This window comes from Mya arenaria, chromosome 4 (genome assembly GCF_026914265.1).
Source record: "Mya arenaria isolate MELC-2E11 chromosome 4, ASM2691426v1".
In the NCBI taxonomy this organism is placed as follows: Eukaryota; Metazoa; Mollusca; class Bivalvia; order Myida; family Myidae; genus Mya; species Mya arenaria.
Window position 1 is genome coordinate 32,374,593 of NC_069125.1, and position 17,228 is coordinate 32,391,820.

At 37.1% G+C, this 17,228-nt stretch overlaps 1 protein-coding gene and 1 pseudogene across 1 annotated transcript in view; both read left to right on the top strand.

Moving 5' to 3' along the window:
- The first annotated feature begins 276 nt into the window (after positions 1–276).
- On the top strand, positions 277–2,210 carry LOC128230754 (uncharacterized; annotated as a pseudogene).
- A 262-nt stretch (positions 2,211–2,472) lies between these two features.
- Positions 2,473–17,228, top strand: part of LOC128231589 (RNA polymerase-associated protein CTR9 homolog) — a 34,900-nt gene continuing 20,144 nt past the window's right edge. Inside the window, exons 1-16 of the mRNA XM_052944607.1 lie at positions 2,473–2,520; positions 3,941–4,039; positions 6,435–6,586; positions 6,989–7,076; positions 7,395–7,484; positions 7,798–7,976; positions 8,421–8,616; positions 9,229–9,336; positions 10,012–10,131; positions 11,447–11,563; positions 12,347–12,565; positions 13,310–13,493; positions 13,723–13,811; positions 14,681–14,866; positions 15,153–15,240; positions 15,880–16,028. Of these exons, the coding sequence (XP_052800567.1) occupies positions 2,482–2,520; positions 3,941–4,039; positions 6,435–6,586; positions 6,989–7,076; positions 7,395–7,484; positions 7,798–7,976; positions 8,421–8,616; positions 9,229–9,336; positions 10,012–10,131; positions 11,447–11,563; positions 12,347–12,565; positions 13,310–13,493; positions 13,723–13,811; positions 14,681–14,866; positions 15,153–15,240; positions 15,880–16,028 (2,103 nt within the window). The 5' untranslated portion in view covers positions 2,473–2,481. The remainder of the gene's footprint in view (positions 2,521–3,940; positions 4,040–6,434; positions 6,587–6,988; positions 7,077–7,394; positions 7,485–7,797; positions 7,977–8,420; positions 8,617–9,228; positions 9,337–10,011; positions 10,132–11,446; positions 11,564–12,346; positions 12,566–13,309; positions 13,494–13,722; positions 13,812–14,680; positions 14,867–15,152; positions 15,241–15,879; positions 16,029–17,228) is intronic.

The following is a 17,228-nucleotide window of genomic DNA, read 5'->3' on the forward strand; positions in this document are numbered from 1 at the left end:
CTACAGTCTGGGGAGGTCCCATCCATCTGGAAAACTGCCAACGTTTCTGCCATTTTCAAGAAAGGTGAACGTTTTAAGGCCAGTAATTACAGACCAGTGTCCCTAACCTGCATATGCTGCAAACTTCTTGAGCACATAGTTGTAAGCAACGTTATGAAGCACTTCGACAGTCACGATATCCTCACAGATAGCCAACATGGCTTCAGACGTAAGCGTAGCTGTGAAACCCAACTTGTAACACTGGTTGATGAACTCATATCTTCTATGAGTAAAGGAAAACAGTTTGACCTCGCCGTACTCGACTTCTCCAAAGCGTTCGACAAGGTGCCACACAGACGACTCTTGGCTAAACTAGACCACTACGGTATTCGAGGAACTACTCTGCCTTGGATTAGATCGTTTCTGTCAAACAGATCCCAGAGGGTAATTGTTGATGGCGCTACGTCCGAGCCAGCACCCGTAGTCAGCGGAGTCCCACAGGGAAGCGTACTCGGGCCCATATTATTTCTGGCGTTTATCAACGATCTGCCACTTCAGGTTTCATCCAGCACGAGACTGTTCGCCGATGACTGTGTGGTTTACAGACAGATAGACAACCAATCAGACTGCAACCAACTACAAACTGATCTACACAACCTAGCTAAATGGGAAGAAAAGTGGGGGATGTCCTTCCATCCGGAAAAGTGTAGCATCTTGCGGGTTCACAGGAAGAGATCTCCAACTGTACACGATTACAAACTTAAGGGCCATACATTAGAAACAGAAGACTGTACAAAATACCTTGGTTTGAACATCTGTACCAACCTCTCCTGGGACACTCACATCAGTAAGATCGCTAAGAAGGGCAACTCAACCTTGGGATTTCTTCGACGCAATCTACGTATCTCAAGTGAAGAAACGAAAGCCCGCGCCTACAACGCTCTAGTGCGCCCACAACTTGAGTATTGCTCAACAGTCTGGAACCCCTGCACCAAAACACACATTAGGAGGCTTGAAATGGTTCAGAGAAGAGCTGCAAGGTATGTGACAAAACGCTATCACAACACCAGTAGTGTAACATCCATGCTGGAAGATCTTGGATGGGAGACCTTAGAATCGCGTAGGACCAAGGCACAACTGACCATGATGTATAAGATCGTGAACAACCTGGTCGACATACAAGCTGATTCCTAACTCACTCCCTCCAACCGCTCCACAAGAACCTCTAACAACAGGAACTTTACACAGATATCAACTTCTACCTCTTACTACAAGTTCTCCTTCTTTCCACGGACCATCACAGAGTGGAGCAAGCTACCATCAAGCATTGTTGAAGCCCCAGACTTGGTATCCTTCAAGCAGGGGCTGTCCACCGTCTTCTCTTAAGGGTTAGGGGTCAGTTACAAGTAGCTTTCGAGGATTCTTAAGGCTGTGCCGGCAGTGGCCACCATAACCGGATTGGCTTAGGTTAAGGAGGTGAAAACGTAACTGACAATAAGTACTTTAGACTTTTTCTTCTTTTATCTATCCGCTTACTCTAATCTTTCCTATCATTTCATTCTTTTTTCTCGACCCTATACCACCCGTCACATAAAAGTCAAGCGTGACTGAGATGACGTAACATATAGATGTAGATGTAGATACATCATTTACTTCGTATGAAGTGTTAGAATAAGCAATACTGATGTCAGAGTTAAGTTAAATTCAATTGTATATTGCAGTCGTGAATGTACATCTGATCTACCTATTGATCTTTTGCAATGCTGAGTAACTATATGTACCCATTTTTTCAGGTACCATCTATTGTTCGTTTTTTCGGGAAGGGTGGAATGACCGCGGAGCGGCTAGACCTCAAACTCCTGCATGCACTCAGGGCTTTCCATTCCCACCTGGTCGTCCTTATCCTGTCGGGAAACGACGTATCAGCAATATCATCTCCAAGACGGATCGCCGGAGATGTCCTTCGTCTAAGGAATGCCATTCTGGACGATGGAGTGCAAGAGGTGTATCTCTGTGGTATCATAGAACGTGGTACCTTCCCGAGGAACGGGGACTTAACGCATAGGAGTTTAAATGCCCAGAGAAAAAAGATCAACGAAATCCTTAGAGAAAGCGGCAGATATTTGTGTGTGAAAACGATAAGATTTCCAAAACAATATTCTAAAGGTTTAGTTCATCTTAATGAGACAGGGTGGATGAAATATTTCCTCATTTATGTGGTTATGTTTTAAATTAAATGTTACTTGTTTTTATTGTTTACGAGAAATAAATTTACATCTATATCGGTGTATTTGTTTTCCCCATTCAAAATGAATTATAGCATAAAGAAATAAGAAACAGATTATGTCTGACATCTATCCGTTGTATATATATGAGTAGATTTCATTTTTCATGTGGTTTCACGTAAGTCACTGTATTCCGGTATCTGCCCATACCTCGACTTGTGCTAATTGTGTTGTATGAAAACGGGAACCAACAACAGGAAATCAATAAACTACTAGCATGGCGGCGATCGAAATCCCACTTCGGGACACTGATGAAGTATTTATACTTAATTTTCAGTTTTACAAAATGGTTTTGTTAATAACTTAAGATATTTTGGAAAATTATATAAATTCTCGCGAAAATGACATCGAAATAAAGCGTTTCAATTACAAATGGATCCAAAATAACATTGTGTTACGATATTCTTTGTGGGTGGGGTAATGATAATGGACAGTATGAAGGCATTAGGTATATGAAATGGTAATTGTCATTGTCCTGTTTGCTGATTGTTCATCCTTATTTGGTAAATTCCCGCATACCGGTAAAGACCGTGAAATACAAGTTGTTTGTTTTTTTCCTATTGTCACAGTCTTAATTATCCACTTTTCTGCTAAACAGATTGACATCTTTTTTTCAAAAGATACTCATGTACTCGACAATTGTTTAGTCTGACAATCAATTGTTTAGTCTGACAATCAATTGTTTAGTCTGACAATCAATTGTTTAGTCTAGTCTAAAATAAAAGACATGTAATATGGGATTCTTCAACGTCTAAACAGTTTGGGGGGGGGGGGTGAAAAATACTGAAATTGTATTTAGTGAAGTATTTTATGTTTAAAATGGATAATAAAGGTTTATATACATATTTTACAATGCAAGTGCAAAAAAAGCATTAAATGCATTAAAACACATGATTTACCTTCCCAATAAAACGAAACTTGACTGACACAGACAACAATTATGCCAAGCGGAACATCTCGACCCAATCATAATAACTCGGCCACCTCCGATATGCTTCGAGATAGAGATAGACCTCATAAATACAATCGTAACAACTCAGCCAAGTGTTCCGATTGTTGTAAAACTGTGAACTGCAGCCTTGCAGGTGCCCTTCATGTATTAATCGTTATATGTTTTGACAGAATGAAATGAAGAAAACTCCATCAAACTCATAATTATTCGTTGGACATTTATTTTTTGTGTACAGAATCAATATAAAATTTCATTATCTAGTAATTTTTCTTGTTTTAATGATATTCTATTGACGCAATATGCTTTAACACGGAATCCCAATCAGAATAACTACCCACTTTTGGAACAAAACAATTTGTATGTGAAGGATTTGCCATATCAAAAATCGTTAAAAAAAATCTGTCAATGTACAATTATTTGGACTATTGTTTAATCCATCCTAATTGAAAAAAATACCTCTTCATACATTTATTTGGAAGTCCAGTCATGCAGTAGTATTTAAGGCTACAACATCGGTTAGAACAAAAATAAAAATAAAAATTGTCAACAGAGAATAACAATTTAACTAATTCTTTAGAATTTCCACATATATTCAGCCTTTGTGACCCAAAATATCTCATATTTTTTCCATTGTAATGTTCATTTACACGAAATAGACTTTTTTACATTATATGTGTGTATTTGTAGAAATATACTTTTTTATATTATATGTGTGTATTTGTAGGTCATTGAGTTGGACCTTGCTCAGCTGCCTGAGGGAGAAGAGGTGTTGAGTATTTTAAGACAGGAAGTTGCCCCTCTTCATATTTGGTACACGTTAGCTGTAAGTGTCATTGAACATTATGTTTTTATCAGAAATAAATACAATTTATATGAGTGATTTAATATGTAGATCAAAAACCGTTTAAGGTTTATACAGATGATTGCTGTAACACCATTTCCCAATGATGACAATAACTTTCTTACAAAATAAAATAAAAAAAACTGCTGTATTATACTGTGTATAGGACACACTTTTTTACCCAAAATTTGTTTTCAAATTTGTTCATGACGTTATTATTATACCATGTGTTTGTAATACTTCACTAAAGGTGTTGACATGTTGAGAACATTTACATATGGCTGTTGCTTTTATGATTCGCAATGGCGTGTTATTGTTATTTTATTGTTATGTACATGTGCTGTACTGTTTTTATTAGCTCACCTGTCACGTAGTGACAAGGTGAGCTTTTGTGATCACTCTCCGTCCGTCCGTCCGTCCGTCCGTCCGTCCGTCCGTCCGTCCGTCCGTTCACAATTGCTTGTGAACACAATAGAGGTCACAATTTTGACCTAATCTTTATGAAACTTGGTCAGACTGATCATCTCTATAAAATCTAGGTCAAGTTCGATATTGGGTCATCTGGGGTCAAAAACTAGGTCACTAGGTCAATTATTAGAAAAACCTTGTGAACACAATAGAGGTCACAATTTTAGCCTAATCTCAATGCAACTTGGTCAGAATGGTCATCTCTTTAAAATCTAGGTCAAGTTCGATATTGGGTCATCCGCGGTCAATAATTAGGTCACTAGGTCAATTAGTAGAAAAACCTTGTGAACACAATAGAGGTCACAATTTTAGCCTAATCTCAATGCAACTTGGTCAGAATGATCATCTCTATAAAATGTAGGTCAAGTTCGATATTGGGTCATCCGCGGTCAACAACTAGGTCACTAGGTCAATTAGTACAAAAACCTTGTGAACACAATAGAGGTCACAATTTTAGCCTAATCTCAATGCAACTTGGTCAGAATAATCATCTCTATAAAATCTGGGTCAAGTTCGATATTGGGTCATCCGCAGTCAATAACTAGGTCACTAGGTCAATTATTAGAAAAACCTTGTGAACACAACAGAGGTCACAATTTTGACCTAATCTTTATGAAACTTGGTCAGACTGATCATCTCTATGAAATCTAGGTCAAGTTCGATATTGGGTCATCTGGGGTCAAAAACTAGGTCAGTAGGTCAATTAGTAGAAATACCTTGTGAACACATTAGAGGTCACAATTTTAGCCTAATCTCAATGCAACTTGGTCAGAATGATCATCTCTATAAAATCTAGGTCAAGTTCGATATTGGGTCATCCGCGGTCAATAACTAGGTCACTAGGTCAATTAGTAGAAAAACCTTGTGAACACAATAGAGGTCACAATTTTAGGCTTAACTCAATTCAACTTGGTCAGAATGATCATCTCTAGAAAAATATAGGTCAAGTTCGATATTGGGTTATTCGCGATCAATAACTAGGTCACTAGGTCAATTAGTATAAAAACCTTGTGAACACAATAGAGGTCACAACTTAAGCCTAATCTAAATGTAACTTGGTCAGAATGATCATCTCTATAAAATCTAGGTCAAGTTCGATATTGGGTCATTTACCGTCAATAACTAGGTCAATAGGTCAATTAGTAGAAAAACCTTGTGAACACAATAGAGGTCACAATTTTAGCCTAATGTTAATGCAACTTGGTCAGAATGATCATCTCTATAAAATCTGGGTCATGTTCGATATTGGGTCATCCGCAGTCAATAACTAGGTCACTAGGTCAGATATTAGAAAAACCTTATGAACACAATAGAGGTCACAATTTTAGCCTAATCTTTATGAAACTTGGTCAGACTGATCATCTTTATAAAATCTAGGTCAAGTTCCACATTGGGTCATCTGTGGTCAATAACTAGGTCACTAGGTCAGATAGTAAAAAAACCTTGTAAACACAATAGAGGTCACAATTTTAGCCTAATCTTAATGAAACTTGGTCAGAATGATCATCTTAACATAAGCTAGGTCAAGTTCTATATTGGGTCAGCCCAGGTCAAAAACTACAGGTGAGCGATACAGGGCCATTATGGCCCTCTTGTATAACCTTTGCCATTGTCACGATTCAGTAAAACTCGACAAATTAAATGTGTAGGCTGCTGATAGTGATTTTGACATTTTTTCACTGATTCCTATCTATGGTATTAAGGTGGGTTTTTTACACGATTTTTCTCATACTTTTTGCTGGCTTCCTATCTATAATAGCATCCTATACACAGTATAATAAGATATTTATTCTACCTGTTTTGGCAAAGGAGGAACTAACAAATACATTATATTTTTTTGTCCTTGGTTATATATTACTTTATATATAGTAATTATTAACATCATGATCTGTTATAATCTATTTGCCAGCTTGAGTACTACAAACAGAGCAAGATTGATGACTTTGTAAAGATCCTGGATGCCTCTCGCACTGATGCTGGCTTTGACTATGACAACAGTGAGAAAGACCAAATGAAAGCTCTGGACACACTGGCTGCTTACTATGTACAGAAGGCACACAGGTATAAACTACGAGTCTTGACCATGTTTCAATTAGTCATCTTAGGCGTAAACCTTACATTGCTCAAAAGTGCTTATGGACATCTGTTAAGTAAAAGGCAAAATCTATGCGATAAGTGTCCTTTTTAATGATATTTTTATTGAAACGCAACTTTTATGACAAAAATGAGGTAAAGCGTGGAAATTTACTATCATGTGGTCATAGCCTTGTGATCTTCATTGAAATGACTTGGAATTCAAATTCCATGATTTCTTATTTAATGAATTATCATATAATAATGATATCAAACCTTAGATAAAAATATATACACATTATATATTTCTGTCAAAAGTTGCTGATATTTTCCTAACTTCGCGAGTCCAGTCCAGTATTTTGCATTATTTACTTTGTTTCTTGTGCTCAGAGAGAAGAATAAGGACCGGAAGCGAGAGCTGTTCACCCAGGCCACACTGCTCTACACAACGGCTGACAAAATCATCATGTATGACCAGGTACGCTAGTTCACACAATTGTTTCACATACCATGTACGGTAATATTTTGCTGTTTAGTTCATACATAGTTTTAACATGCATAATCTTGAGCGATTGACCAAATTCAATTCAGTATGATGTATCAAATTTATGAAAATCTGTAGGATGTTACCTTACAAAGTTCAAGTCTTCAAAAGTTATCCTTTAGCCTTAAGTTGATATTCGATGTATACAAGTCTTTAAAACAGATCTATTGTGAAGATTCTATTGCTTGCATACATGAGCTCATATACACTGAATATGATTGTCATGTCTCTACATTGTTATTTCTTTTACAGAACCATTTGCTGGGGAGAGCGTACTTCTGCCTGCTGGAGGGGGACAAGATGGACCAGGCTGATGCCCAGTTTAACTTTGTCCTCGGACAGGTGGGCTTTAAATACTCAAATACAAGAAAGGTTTACGAAGAAAGAACCTTGTACTTTCGGAACTATTTTTGTTTATTCTTTCCTGAACTGTATTAAAGCTAAAAACATATTTATTTTTTCTGTTATATGTACATGGTTTGGGAGTTATACTGCTTCTGAGGATGTGTTTTCAGTCCAAAACAGTTTTCAAGTTATAGTTATATTGGCAGTAAAAGTGGGAAGAACAGGTTTGTAGATGTAACATTACTATAACCATATTCTCAATTTCTCACATAAAGCATAATCCCATTAACATTTTATATTCATATTTCAGTCTGCAAACAATATTCCATCACTCCTTGGCAAGGCGTGTATTGCCTTCAACAAGAAGGAGTTCCGCGGGGCCCTGGCCTACTATAAGAGGGCCCTGAGAACCAACCCAGACTGCCCAGCGTCTGTCAGGCTGGGCATGGGACACTGCTTCATCAAACTGAACAAGATAGACAAGGCTAGGTACTGTGAATGACCTGTACATGTCAATTTTTAAAATTGTTAATTATTGTAAGTCTTTTTGAAAACAAGAAATGGTCTGGCCGGAAACTAAGATAAAATGTACATTTGCGATCATGTCATACTTATTGACTTCAATTGGCCACTTAACTTATACAGCTTTTCATTATTGAATTGTGCAGTCAAAGTTGTCATAACTATTTACCCATCTGACCCACAAGCCATGTCTGGTAAAATTTACAATAGATAAAATATATTAAAAAAGTAGTATTAAGTTTTTGGTCTGGTAAAGGAAGGCAGATATTTCGCAATGACTGATTGTGCTTTTCAAATCTTAAAAAGTAAAGTGTTGTTGTTGTTTTCTGTGTCATTTATACGCTTTAAAATCAGTAGGCAAACAAACTATGTATTTGTGTATGTACCTTTAAACTTGCCTTTCACATACAGGATGGCATTTGAGCGAGCTCTGCAGTTGAACCACCAGTGTGTGGGAGCCCTGGTTGGGCTGGCCATTCTGGAGCTGAACGCCAAGACCCAGGAGTCCATCAAGAACGGGGTGCAGCTCCTCTCCAAAGCCTACACCATTGACTCCACAAACCCCATGGTCCTCAACCACCTCGCAAACCACTTCTTCTATAAGAAGGTAACATGAAAAACTTATCCATCAGGAGTTATAAGTTTCTTTTTAACTTCGTGCATAGAACTAAACCCGTAATGCAGCCAATAGACCCAATTAGACTGTGGAACCCCTGAAACTGTTCTTATCTAACCCATTTATTAATTAATACCAATTTCTTGAAGCTTGATTGTGATGAAAGCTGATAGCTTATAGAATCACACTAGAGTCTGTTTTCTGGGTAAAAACCAGTACTTATATCCATTTCGAGAGGCCATGAAAAGTACTGCTGGTGGGTATCAAACCCACAACCTCTTGGGTGAGAGGCAGGCACCTATACCACTAGACCACACTCACCCTCTCACCCAGTTATTGTGTTTGATATCTGAGCAGAAAATCTATAAGATATACTGGGTTAAACATCACACATTTGTCTCTAAAATACTCCTATACATAACAAAATAATATTTAGAAAAAAAAATGAAATAGAGTCCCTGAAAATTCTGTATTAAAAGCAAAAGTTATAACGAATTAATTATTTCAGTACATTGGTGATTGTTTAGTATTCTAGAGAAGAATTTGCATTGATGGATGGAGTTGAAATATTTTTTTAACAATGCACTATTGTTGTTATTTCAGGACTACCAGAAGGTTCAGCACCTGGCCCTGCACGCCTTCCACAACACTGAGAATGAAGCCATGAGGGCAGAGAGCTGTTACCAGCTTGCCAGGGCCTTCCATGTGCAGGTATGCAGTAAAATTGTACATGTATATTCTTACCGTGGCCATCCAATCCCTATGCCTTCTACAACATGGAGAATGAGGCTATGAGGGCAGAATAAGGTTAAATGTGTCCTCACCTTACCCTGAACTGCCTTTACATTACATTTAATGTGGCCATGAGAGCGGAGAGCTGCTACCAGCTGGCAAGACCTCCACCAACATCCAGGTATGACACTTCACATTGGTGATACACAGTGACAGACACTGATGAAGAGAACTCTTTGGTATACTCTTTGTACTGGTGATTTTAAAAGGATTTTTAGTTTCATCTGTAGACTATTCACTAAATATACATGAATGGAGACCATGTAGTAATTGACAATGCTTATTAATATTAAGATGGTCTATTGGTAAACATTATGCCAAACCATCCTGATAAAAAATATTCATAACTATTAAACGAATATATGCCTTAACTTGTTAAGTGGTAACACTTGACAAACAAATGCATGCTGACTTGACTCAATATAATTTTTTGGTTAATAATTAAATTATTATTTAAGTCACAATTTTATTTCCATTGTGAAAAAATATGGCCAGATAATTCTGATGAAGAATCTTAAAATGTTCATTTACCTTGAAAAAAAATCAATCGCTTAAAAATAAGTATTCTATCATGTATGTGTTTGATGGTTGCAGGAGGACTATGACCAGGCGTTTCAGTACTACTACCAGGCCACACAGTTTGCCTCGCCCAACTTTGTGCTACCCTTCTTTGGTCTCGGACAGATGTACATATACAGGGGAGATAATGAAAATGTGAGTACATGGCATAAAAAGTGAGCACATGGCATGATGTGAGTTCATGGCATAAAATGTGAGCACATGGCATAATGTGAGTTCATGGCATGAAATGTGAGCACATGGCATAAATAAGAGTTCATGGCATGAAATGTGAGCACATGGCATAAATATGAGTTCATGGCATGAAATGTGAGCACATGGCATAAAAATGAGTTCATGGCATGAAATGTGAGCACATGGCATAAATATGAGTTCATGGCATGAAATGTGAGCACATGGCATAAATATGAGTTCATGGCATGAAATGTGAGCACATGGCATAAATATGAGTTCATGGCATGACATGTGAGCACATGGCATAAATATGAGTTCATGGCATGACATGTGAGCACATGGCATAAATATGAGTTCATGACATGAAATGTGAGCACATGGCATAAATATGAGTTCATGGCATGAAATGTGAGCACATGGCATAATGTGAGTTCATGGCATGAAATGTGAGCACATGGCATAAATATGAGTTCATGACATGAAATGTGAGCACATGGCATAAATATGAGTTCATGACATGAAATGTGAGCACATGGCATAAATATGAGTTTATGGCATGAAATGTGAGCACATGGCATAAATATGAGTTCATGGCATGAAATGTGAGCACATGGCATAAATATGAGTTCATGGCATGACATGTGAGCACATGGCATAAATATGAGTTCATGGCATGAAATGTGAGCACATGGCATAAATATGAGTTCATGGCATGAAATGTGAGCACATGGCATAATGTGAGTTCATGGCATGAAATGTGAGCACATGGCATAAATATGAGTTCATGACATGAAATGTGAGCACATGGCATAAATATGAGTTCATGGCATGAAATGTGAGCACATGGCATAAATATGAGTTCATGGCATGACATGTGAGCACATGGCATAAATATGAGTTCATGGCATGACATGTGAGCACATGGCATAAATGTGAGTTCATGGCATGAAATGTGAGCACATGGCATAAATGTGAGTTCATGGCATGAAATGTGAGCACATGGCATAAAATATGAAAATATGGTTAATTTACCATTTATTATGTCAAAGTCAGAAATTATAAAAAAAAGATTTACTTAAACTTAAATCCGTTGAACTTGTTTAATCTGACTTTCAAATTTTTCAAAATATCTAAACCCTCTACTTGGAATGCGATCGTGTTGTTCATTAATGAGAGGGTGCCATGGTAACAATATTAACCTGCACTTTCAGATATCACTTTGTTACAGTGAACATGCGTTTCATTTGCGTTTATTTCTTAATCTTGGTTTTCCCAGGCTTCCCAGTGTTTTGAGAAGGTGCTGAAAGCCCAGACCAACAACTACGAGGCCATGAAGATCCTGGGATCTCTATATTCCAACTCTACAGAACATGCCAGGAAAGAAACAGCAAAGGTATGTGGTATTTACTTCTACCTGGTCATAATCTGTGCTTATTTCAAAGTGCATACTTTAATTTTGTGTTCATTTTAATTAAAGCATATGATACTCAGTTATGTCAATTTTGTGTGTACCACCACATTTCAGTACCATTTGAAAGGGTTTTATGTGTATTGAAGGAATATGTATAATTGCACTGAATATTATATATAATTATTCATTTATACCTTATTTTATCGCAAATCTCTATTTTGCCCTCGAGAGATTGAAATATAGGCAACTAGTCAACTTTGTATCAGATTTCAATTGAAACAAAAAACAAAAAAATCAAACTGCTATAACACTTACTACAATGTTTTCTCAATCTTATTATTTTTAATAATTTAATCATCATGCAATACTCAGTGCAAATTGATACCAACAGTTCAATATAATGACAAGCTTATTTGGACATTGGATACCTGAACTAAAACTTTTTGCTGACTTGACACTCAATGTCTCTTGGTTGTTAAATCTTGAATTCATAGAAAGCTACATCAGTGTTTCACAAAGCCCTTGCAGTGATTTCTCTGACAAAGAAATTTTTGCCACTGGGGACACCCATTTTTAACAGTAAACTTCAACAGTGTATAAACTGTATTATCATATTTCATATCTTGGACCCCATTAGATTAAAACGGACTCCCCACCATTTGTCTTCTAAAATGGTCCCAGGATCACCAGGTGAAAATTCCTTATGGAAAACATTGTGCTTGATTTGTTTAACATTAATCTGCATATATTCTATTTTCTGTGAAGGCTCATCTGAAGAAGGTAACAGAGCAGTTTCCAGATGACGTGGAGGCATGGATCGAGCTGGCCCAGATCCTGGAGCAGACTGACGTGCAGGGTGCCTTGTCCGCATATGGCACAGCAACACGCATACTCAAGGAGAAGGTTGAGGCAGACGTACCCCCGGAGATCCTCAACAATGTTGCCGCACTGCACTTTAGGCTAGGAAACCTGCAGGATGCCAAGGTGGGTACATTTTGCAAATGTTATGGTTTTATTGCTCATGTGAATTATGGATAACTTGTTTCAACAACATTTGTGTCTTTGGTAATGTGTATGACATGCTGTCTATTGTTATGTGAGAATTCTGTTGGAAACAAAAAGAGGAAATGGAATTATCGATTTGTTAAGTATAATTTCAAACAGTATACACTTGCCCAAGTATCTTTTCTCATTGCTTATGTCATACAGCCACGAGGTTGGCTAGGGAGGGGTTTCTCAGCTTTCTTGTTTAGATACTCTCATGATTTCTTGATTAAAAAATAACCCAATGTACAGAAACCATATCTGAATTGTACTGCCAAAACTTTGCCATTGCTGCCTACCAAAATAAACAGATTGATATTCTAACTCCATGCAGTGGTGAATTCTGTTCTGACCTTTTGTCAAACATTATTATTGTGCTGATTAAATTTACTTAAAGACTGATTATCACCCCACTGATTGTCTTTCTCTTTAGTGTTAATATTCCAACACCTTTATTACAACTTGCCTAATATCAGCACACAGTGTTATGACACTTCACATGCATCATGCATGTCACAGCAATTAAAGGGTTTTGGAGTGCTAGTTGAGCTTTTAAAGGGATGTCAGCACTGGGAAAGGTCTGATTTTGAATACTTGAAATACACCATCATTCATTGGTTTGTTACACGGGTTGCTAGCAAGTCGAAAATGTCCTTTTTCATTCATGGCGCAAATTTACTTCAGAAATTTTACACAACCTCCCTGGACCGTTCACGTGCGGAAGCTCAACACGATGAAACATACTACAGCGCCATCTCTGTCACGACAACCTACAACCTGGCACGTCTTCATGAGGCTACACACGAGTATGACGAGGCCGAAAGGCTGTATAAAACCATCCTGCGTGAACATCCTAATTATGTGGACTGTAAGTCATATCCATGCATAAGTGGTTTTTGTTTGAAAACGATCAGTAGTTCTCGAGTTTTTCACAGATTTTTTCCTGCGTCCTATATACGCAAGCGTCTTATAATCAGTGATTAACGGTATTTGAATTAATATTTGCTGCAATTTTGATGTAAACAAGTATGAAATATATCTGAATATTTGAAAATATTATCTATTGTTTCAAATGTACTGTATATTGACACTTTCAGGTTACCTTCGCCTTGGCTGCATGGCTCGTGATCGTGGGCAGATCTATGAAGCCTCTGATTGGTTCAAGGAGGCTCTGCAAATCAACCAGGTAACGTGAAATTTTTAATCAGTGTTAGACACAAGAGGTTTTTTGCGCAGGCATTCGTCGAGCTACCCACTTAGAAATTGTTGATACTGAGTCAAAGTCATCAAATCCATAAGTGAAGCGCATTAAAAAAACTATTGTCATTCAAGTTTTGAAGTGTTAAGAAACTTGCAAGAATATTCGTAGATCCAAAAGAGCATTCACTGTTACTTTCTTCTTTTGTCTGAATCTGGCAGACTCCCAAGCTCCAAAAAGTAGGTTGTTACTATATACGGACCGTCTGTAGTGTCGAACCCTGTTGATTCCGTTTTCTCGTTCATTTCAATTATGTATGATAATATTGTATGTGAACAAAATATTTTGTTTCAAAGTTAGTATGTGAACAAAATATTTTGTTTCAAAGTTAGAATGTGAACAAAATATTTTGTTTCAAAGTTAATTTGATATAGAGAATCCAATTCGCATTTGATTGAATAAGATGATTTGTAGGGAATATTATATTTGTCTTATGATCTGTAGAGGTTGAATGGCTTGCATTAAGTCCTTATTACACGATTCCAAATTTTGACTGTGATGTACCTTTACCCAAATAATTAGGAGTTATATCATTCCACAGCTCAACTGACTGACGTAGTGTTTCTTTGAAGTCATACCTTTAAAGTGTTTTTGTAGCAAAACAACTGACAAACAAACTTAGTATTGTGGAAGTAGACTTGCGCCCATGCCCAGACAACTGTGCAGTACAGATTTTGAATACACAGTGACAAACAGGATTTCTTTCCGGATATCCATATTTTATGTTTTAATCATACAATTTTTAAGGCTATATGAAATGAAATGAAATATTTCAATAACGGATATTGTAATTGCAGGACCACCCTGATGCCTGGTCGCTGATTGGAAATCTCCATCTTGCGAAGCAGGAGTGGGGTCCGGGACAGAAAAAGTTTGAGCGTATCCTTGCCCGCCCCAGCACCAAGGATGATGCTTACTCCCTCATAGCCCTGGGTAATGTCTGGCTCCAGACGCTACACCAGCCCATGAAGGACAAAGACAAGGTACTGCGGGTCACTTGGAGTGTTTTTCACCTGGGTCCTGTGGCCAACAAGATTTATAAATTGCAATTCCTTCCAACAATTGACTTAATGGTTCTAGGCTATTCACGAAAACTATAGATTGGACTTTAGGTTAGAATAATTCAGCAGTGAAGCATTTCCTTTAAAAGAAGAAAAAAACAAAAACATTTTACATGAGGTAATACACAGTTCAGCCAGGAACAGGTAGTAAATAAGTTATTTGTGTGTTATTTAAGCTGCTCCTAACCTGTTCTTATTTCCACCCCAGCAAAAACGCCACCAGGACCGAGCCCTGGCCATGTACAAGAATGTGCTCCGGAACGATGACCGAAACATCTGGGCAGCTAATGGAATAGGTAAGAAGTAAGGACAGTTCTGTTACAGGGATTGAGATTTGAAAAGGCACTTCGGTCTATGAGTGCATTTACAAAAAATAATATCTTCAAGCTTGTCTGTTTTTGAAGAAAAAGGTCAAGGTATTGTGATATCCAGGGTATTGTTATTTTTGGCATTGTCACTTGTGTAAAAGTTGTACCTTGGCCATGATTCAAAAACCATTTGAGAAAATCATATAGAACTTGGTACACATGTTGCCAGTGGCAATAGGAAACATTTCCTGTTCTAGTCTGGCAAAGTAAAAATCAGTCCAGACTGGCAAATTGTCGGTTTTTAAAAGCCCTTTTGTAACTTTTACTTTAATAATTGTTGCACCATGCCCAATTTCAATAAAAAAATGTATGAAAAACTTACTTTGGCCATAACTCAAAAAGTGTTTTAGATATTCAAAGGAAATTTGGTACATATGTTACCAGAGACAATATGTACATGAATAGCTTGGCCAATAACTCCAACTTTAATATTTTTTCCAGTTATACTATTTTTTTTAAAAACAACAGATGTGCATTCATTGTTCACTCCACTGTTGTTGGAATAAATAATAGTTTACATTGTTATTATACATAAGAGATATTTCAATCAATGATATTGATCAACAGGATGTGTGCTGGCACACAAGGGCTGTATCAATGAGGCCCGTGATGTGTTTGCCCAGGTTCGTGAGGCTACTGCGGACTTCTGTGATGTGTGGCTGAACATTGCACACATCTATGTGGAGCAGAAACAATATGTAGCTGCTGTACAGATGGTAGGTTTCTTGATTTGTTATTTTAAGGTAAAAAAAAAATTATATGAATTTTATACATTGGAAATTCTTTTTCCTAGTCTGATATCCCAAATTTCTTGATACCTCAAACTTTTACCAATCCCTTTTTTCACCCTTGTTTTTTCATCTAAAACAGTTCTGGTTTAATCAAAATTAATTGTTAATTGAAATTTTGATATGTCAGAAATGCTATTTCAGCTTCAGTTTCATCATCTTGAAATATTTCTCAGGGCCCTAACTACTTCAAGCTAATGAATTTTGTCTCCCCCATTAATGGGGAGACATATTGTTTGCTCGAGTTGTCTGTCCGTCTGTCTGTCACAAATTGTGTCCCCTCCATAATTCTTCAACCGCTTGAAGAAATTGAAATAACTCACCACAAATGAAATAACTCACCACAAATGAGCCGCGTCGCGCAATTTTGGGCCTTCGGACATATATTTGCTATTACAATGTTTTAAGGTATTTGAATGAAATTATATTTCAGGAAGATATTCTGAAAGTTTCATGATGATATCACTTAAATTGCGTAAGATACCTGCTTACAAGTAAGACCATGTATTGCACATTTTGAATACTAAATTTAACGTCATTCTAATGACGTCATTACGAAAGCACTTTATTCATATGACGTGCAAAATTAACGTATCAATATCAAATTTAGCTTATAATTTAAATTCTTTTCTTATCATAGAATCTTCAATGACCATAAATTAAGATAAAAATAGTGTATCAGTTTTGTATTTTTAATACATTTGGCAGTTTTAAACACAGACTATTAATGCAGGCAAAATATGTTGGGACGAAATCCATGGTTGCTATGGAAACATGAGTAAACCAATGCTCATAAATTGTGGAGAAAATGACGCACCAATGACAAAGCTTAAAAAGAAAGAAGTTTGGAAGAAATTGATTAACATAGAAAAATCGTTATTTTTGGCATGTTTTTATCAATGATTATTTCATTTTTGTGTCGCCTGAAAAGACGACATATAGGGGTTACTTTTGTCGGCGGCGGTGGCGGCGGCGCGTCCGCGTCCCATTTTCGCTTGTCCGGGGTATATCTCCTTAACTATTAGTGTTATCAACTTGAAATTTCATATGTAGATAGATCTAATTGAGGGCAAGTGCAGTGCACAAGAACTGTTGCTCTTGCTTCCATATTTTTAGAGTTATTGCCCT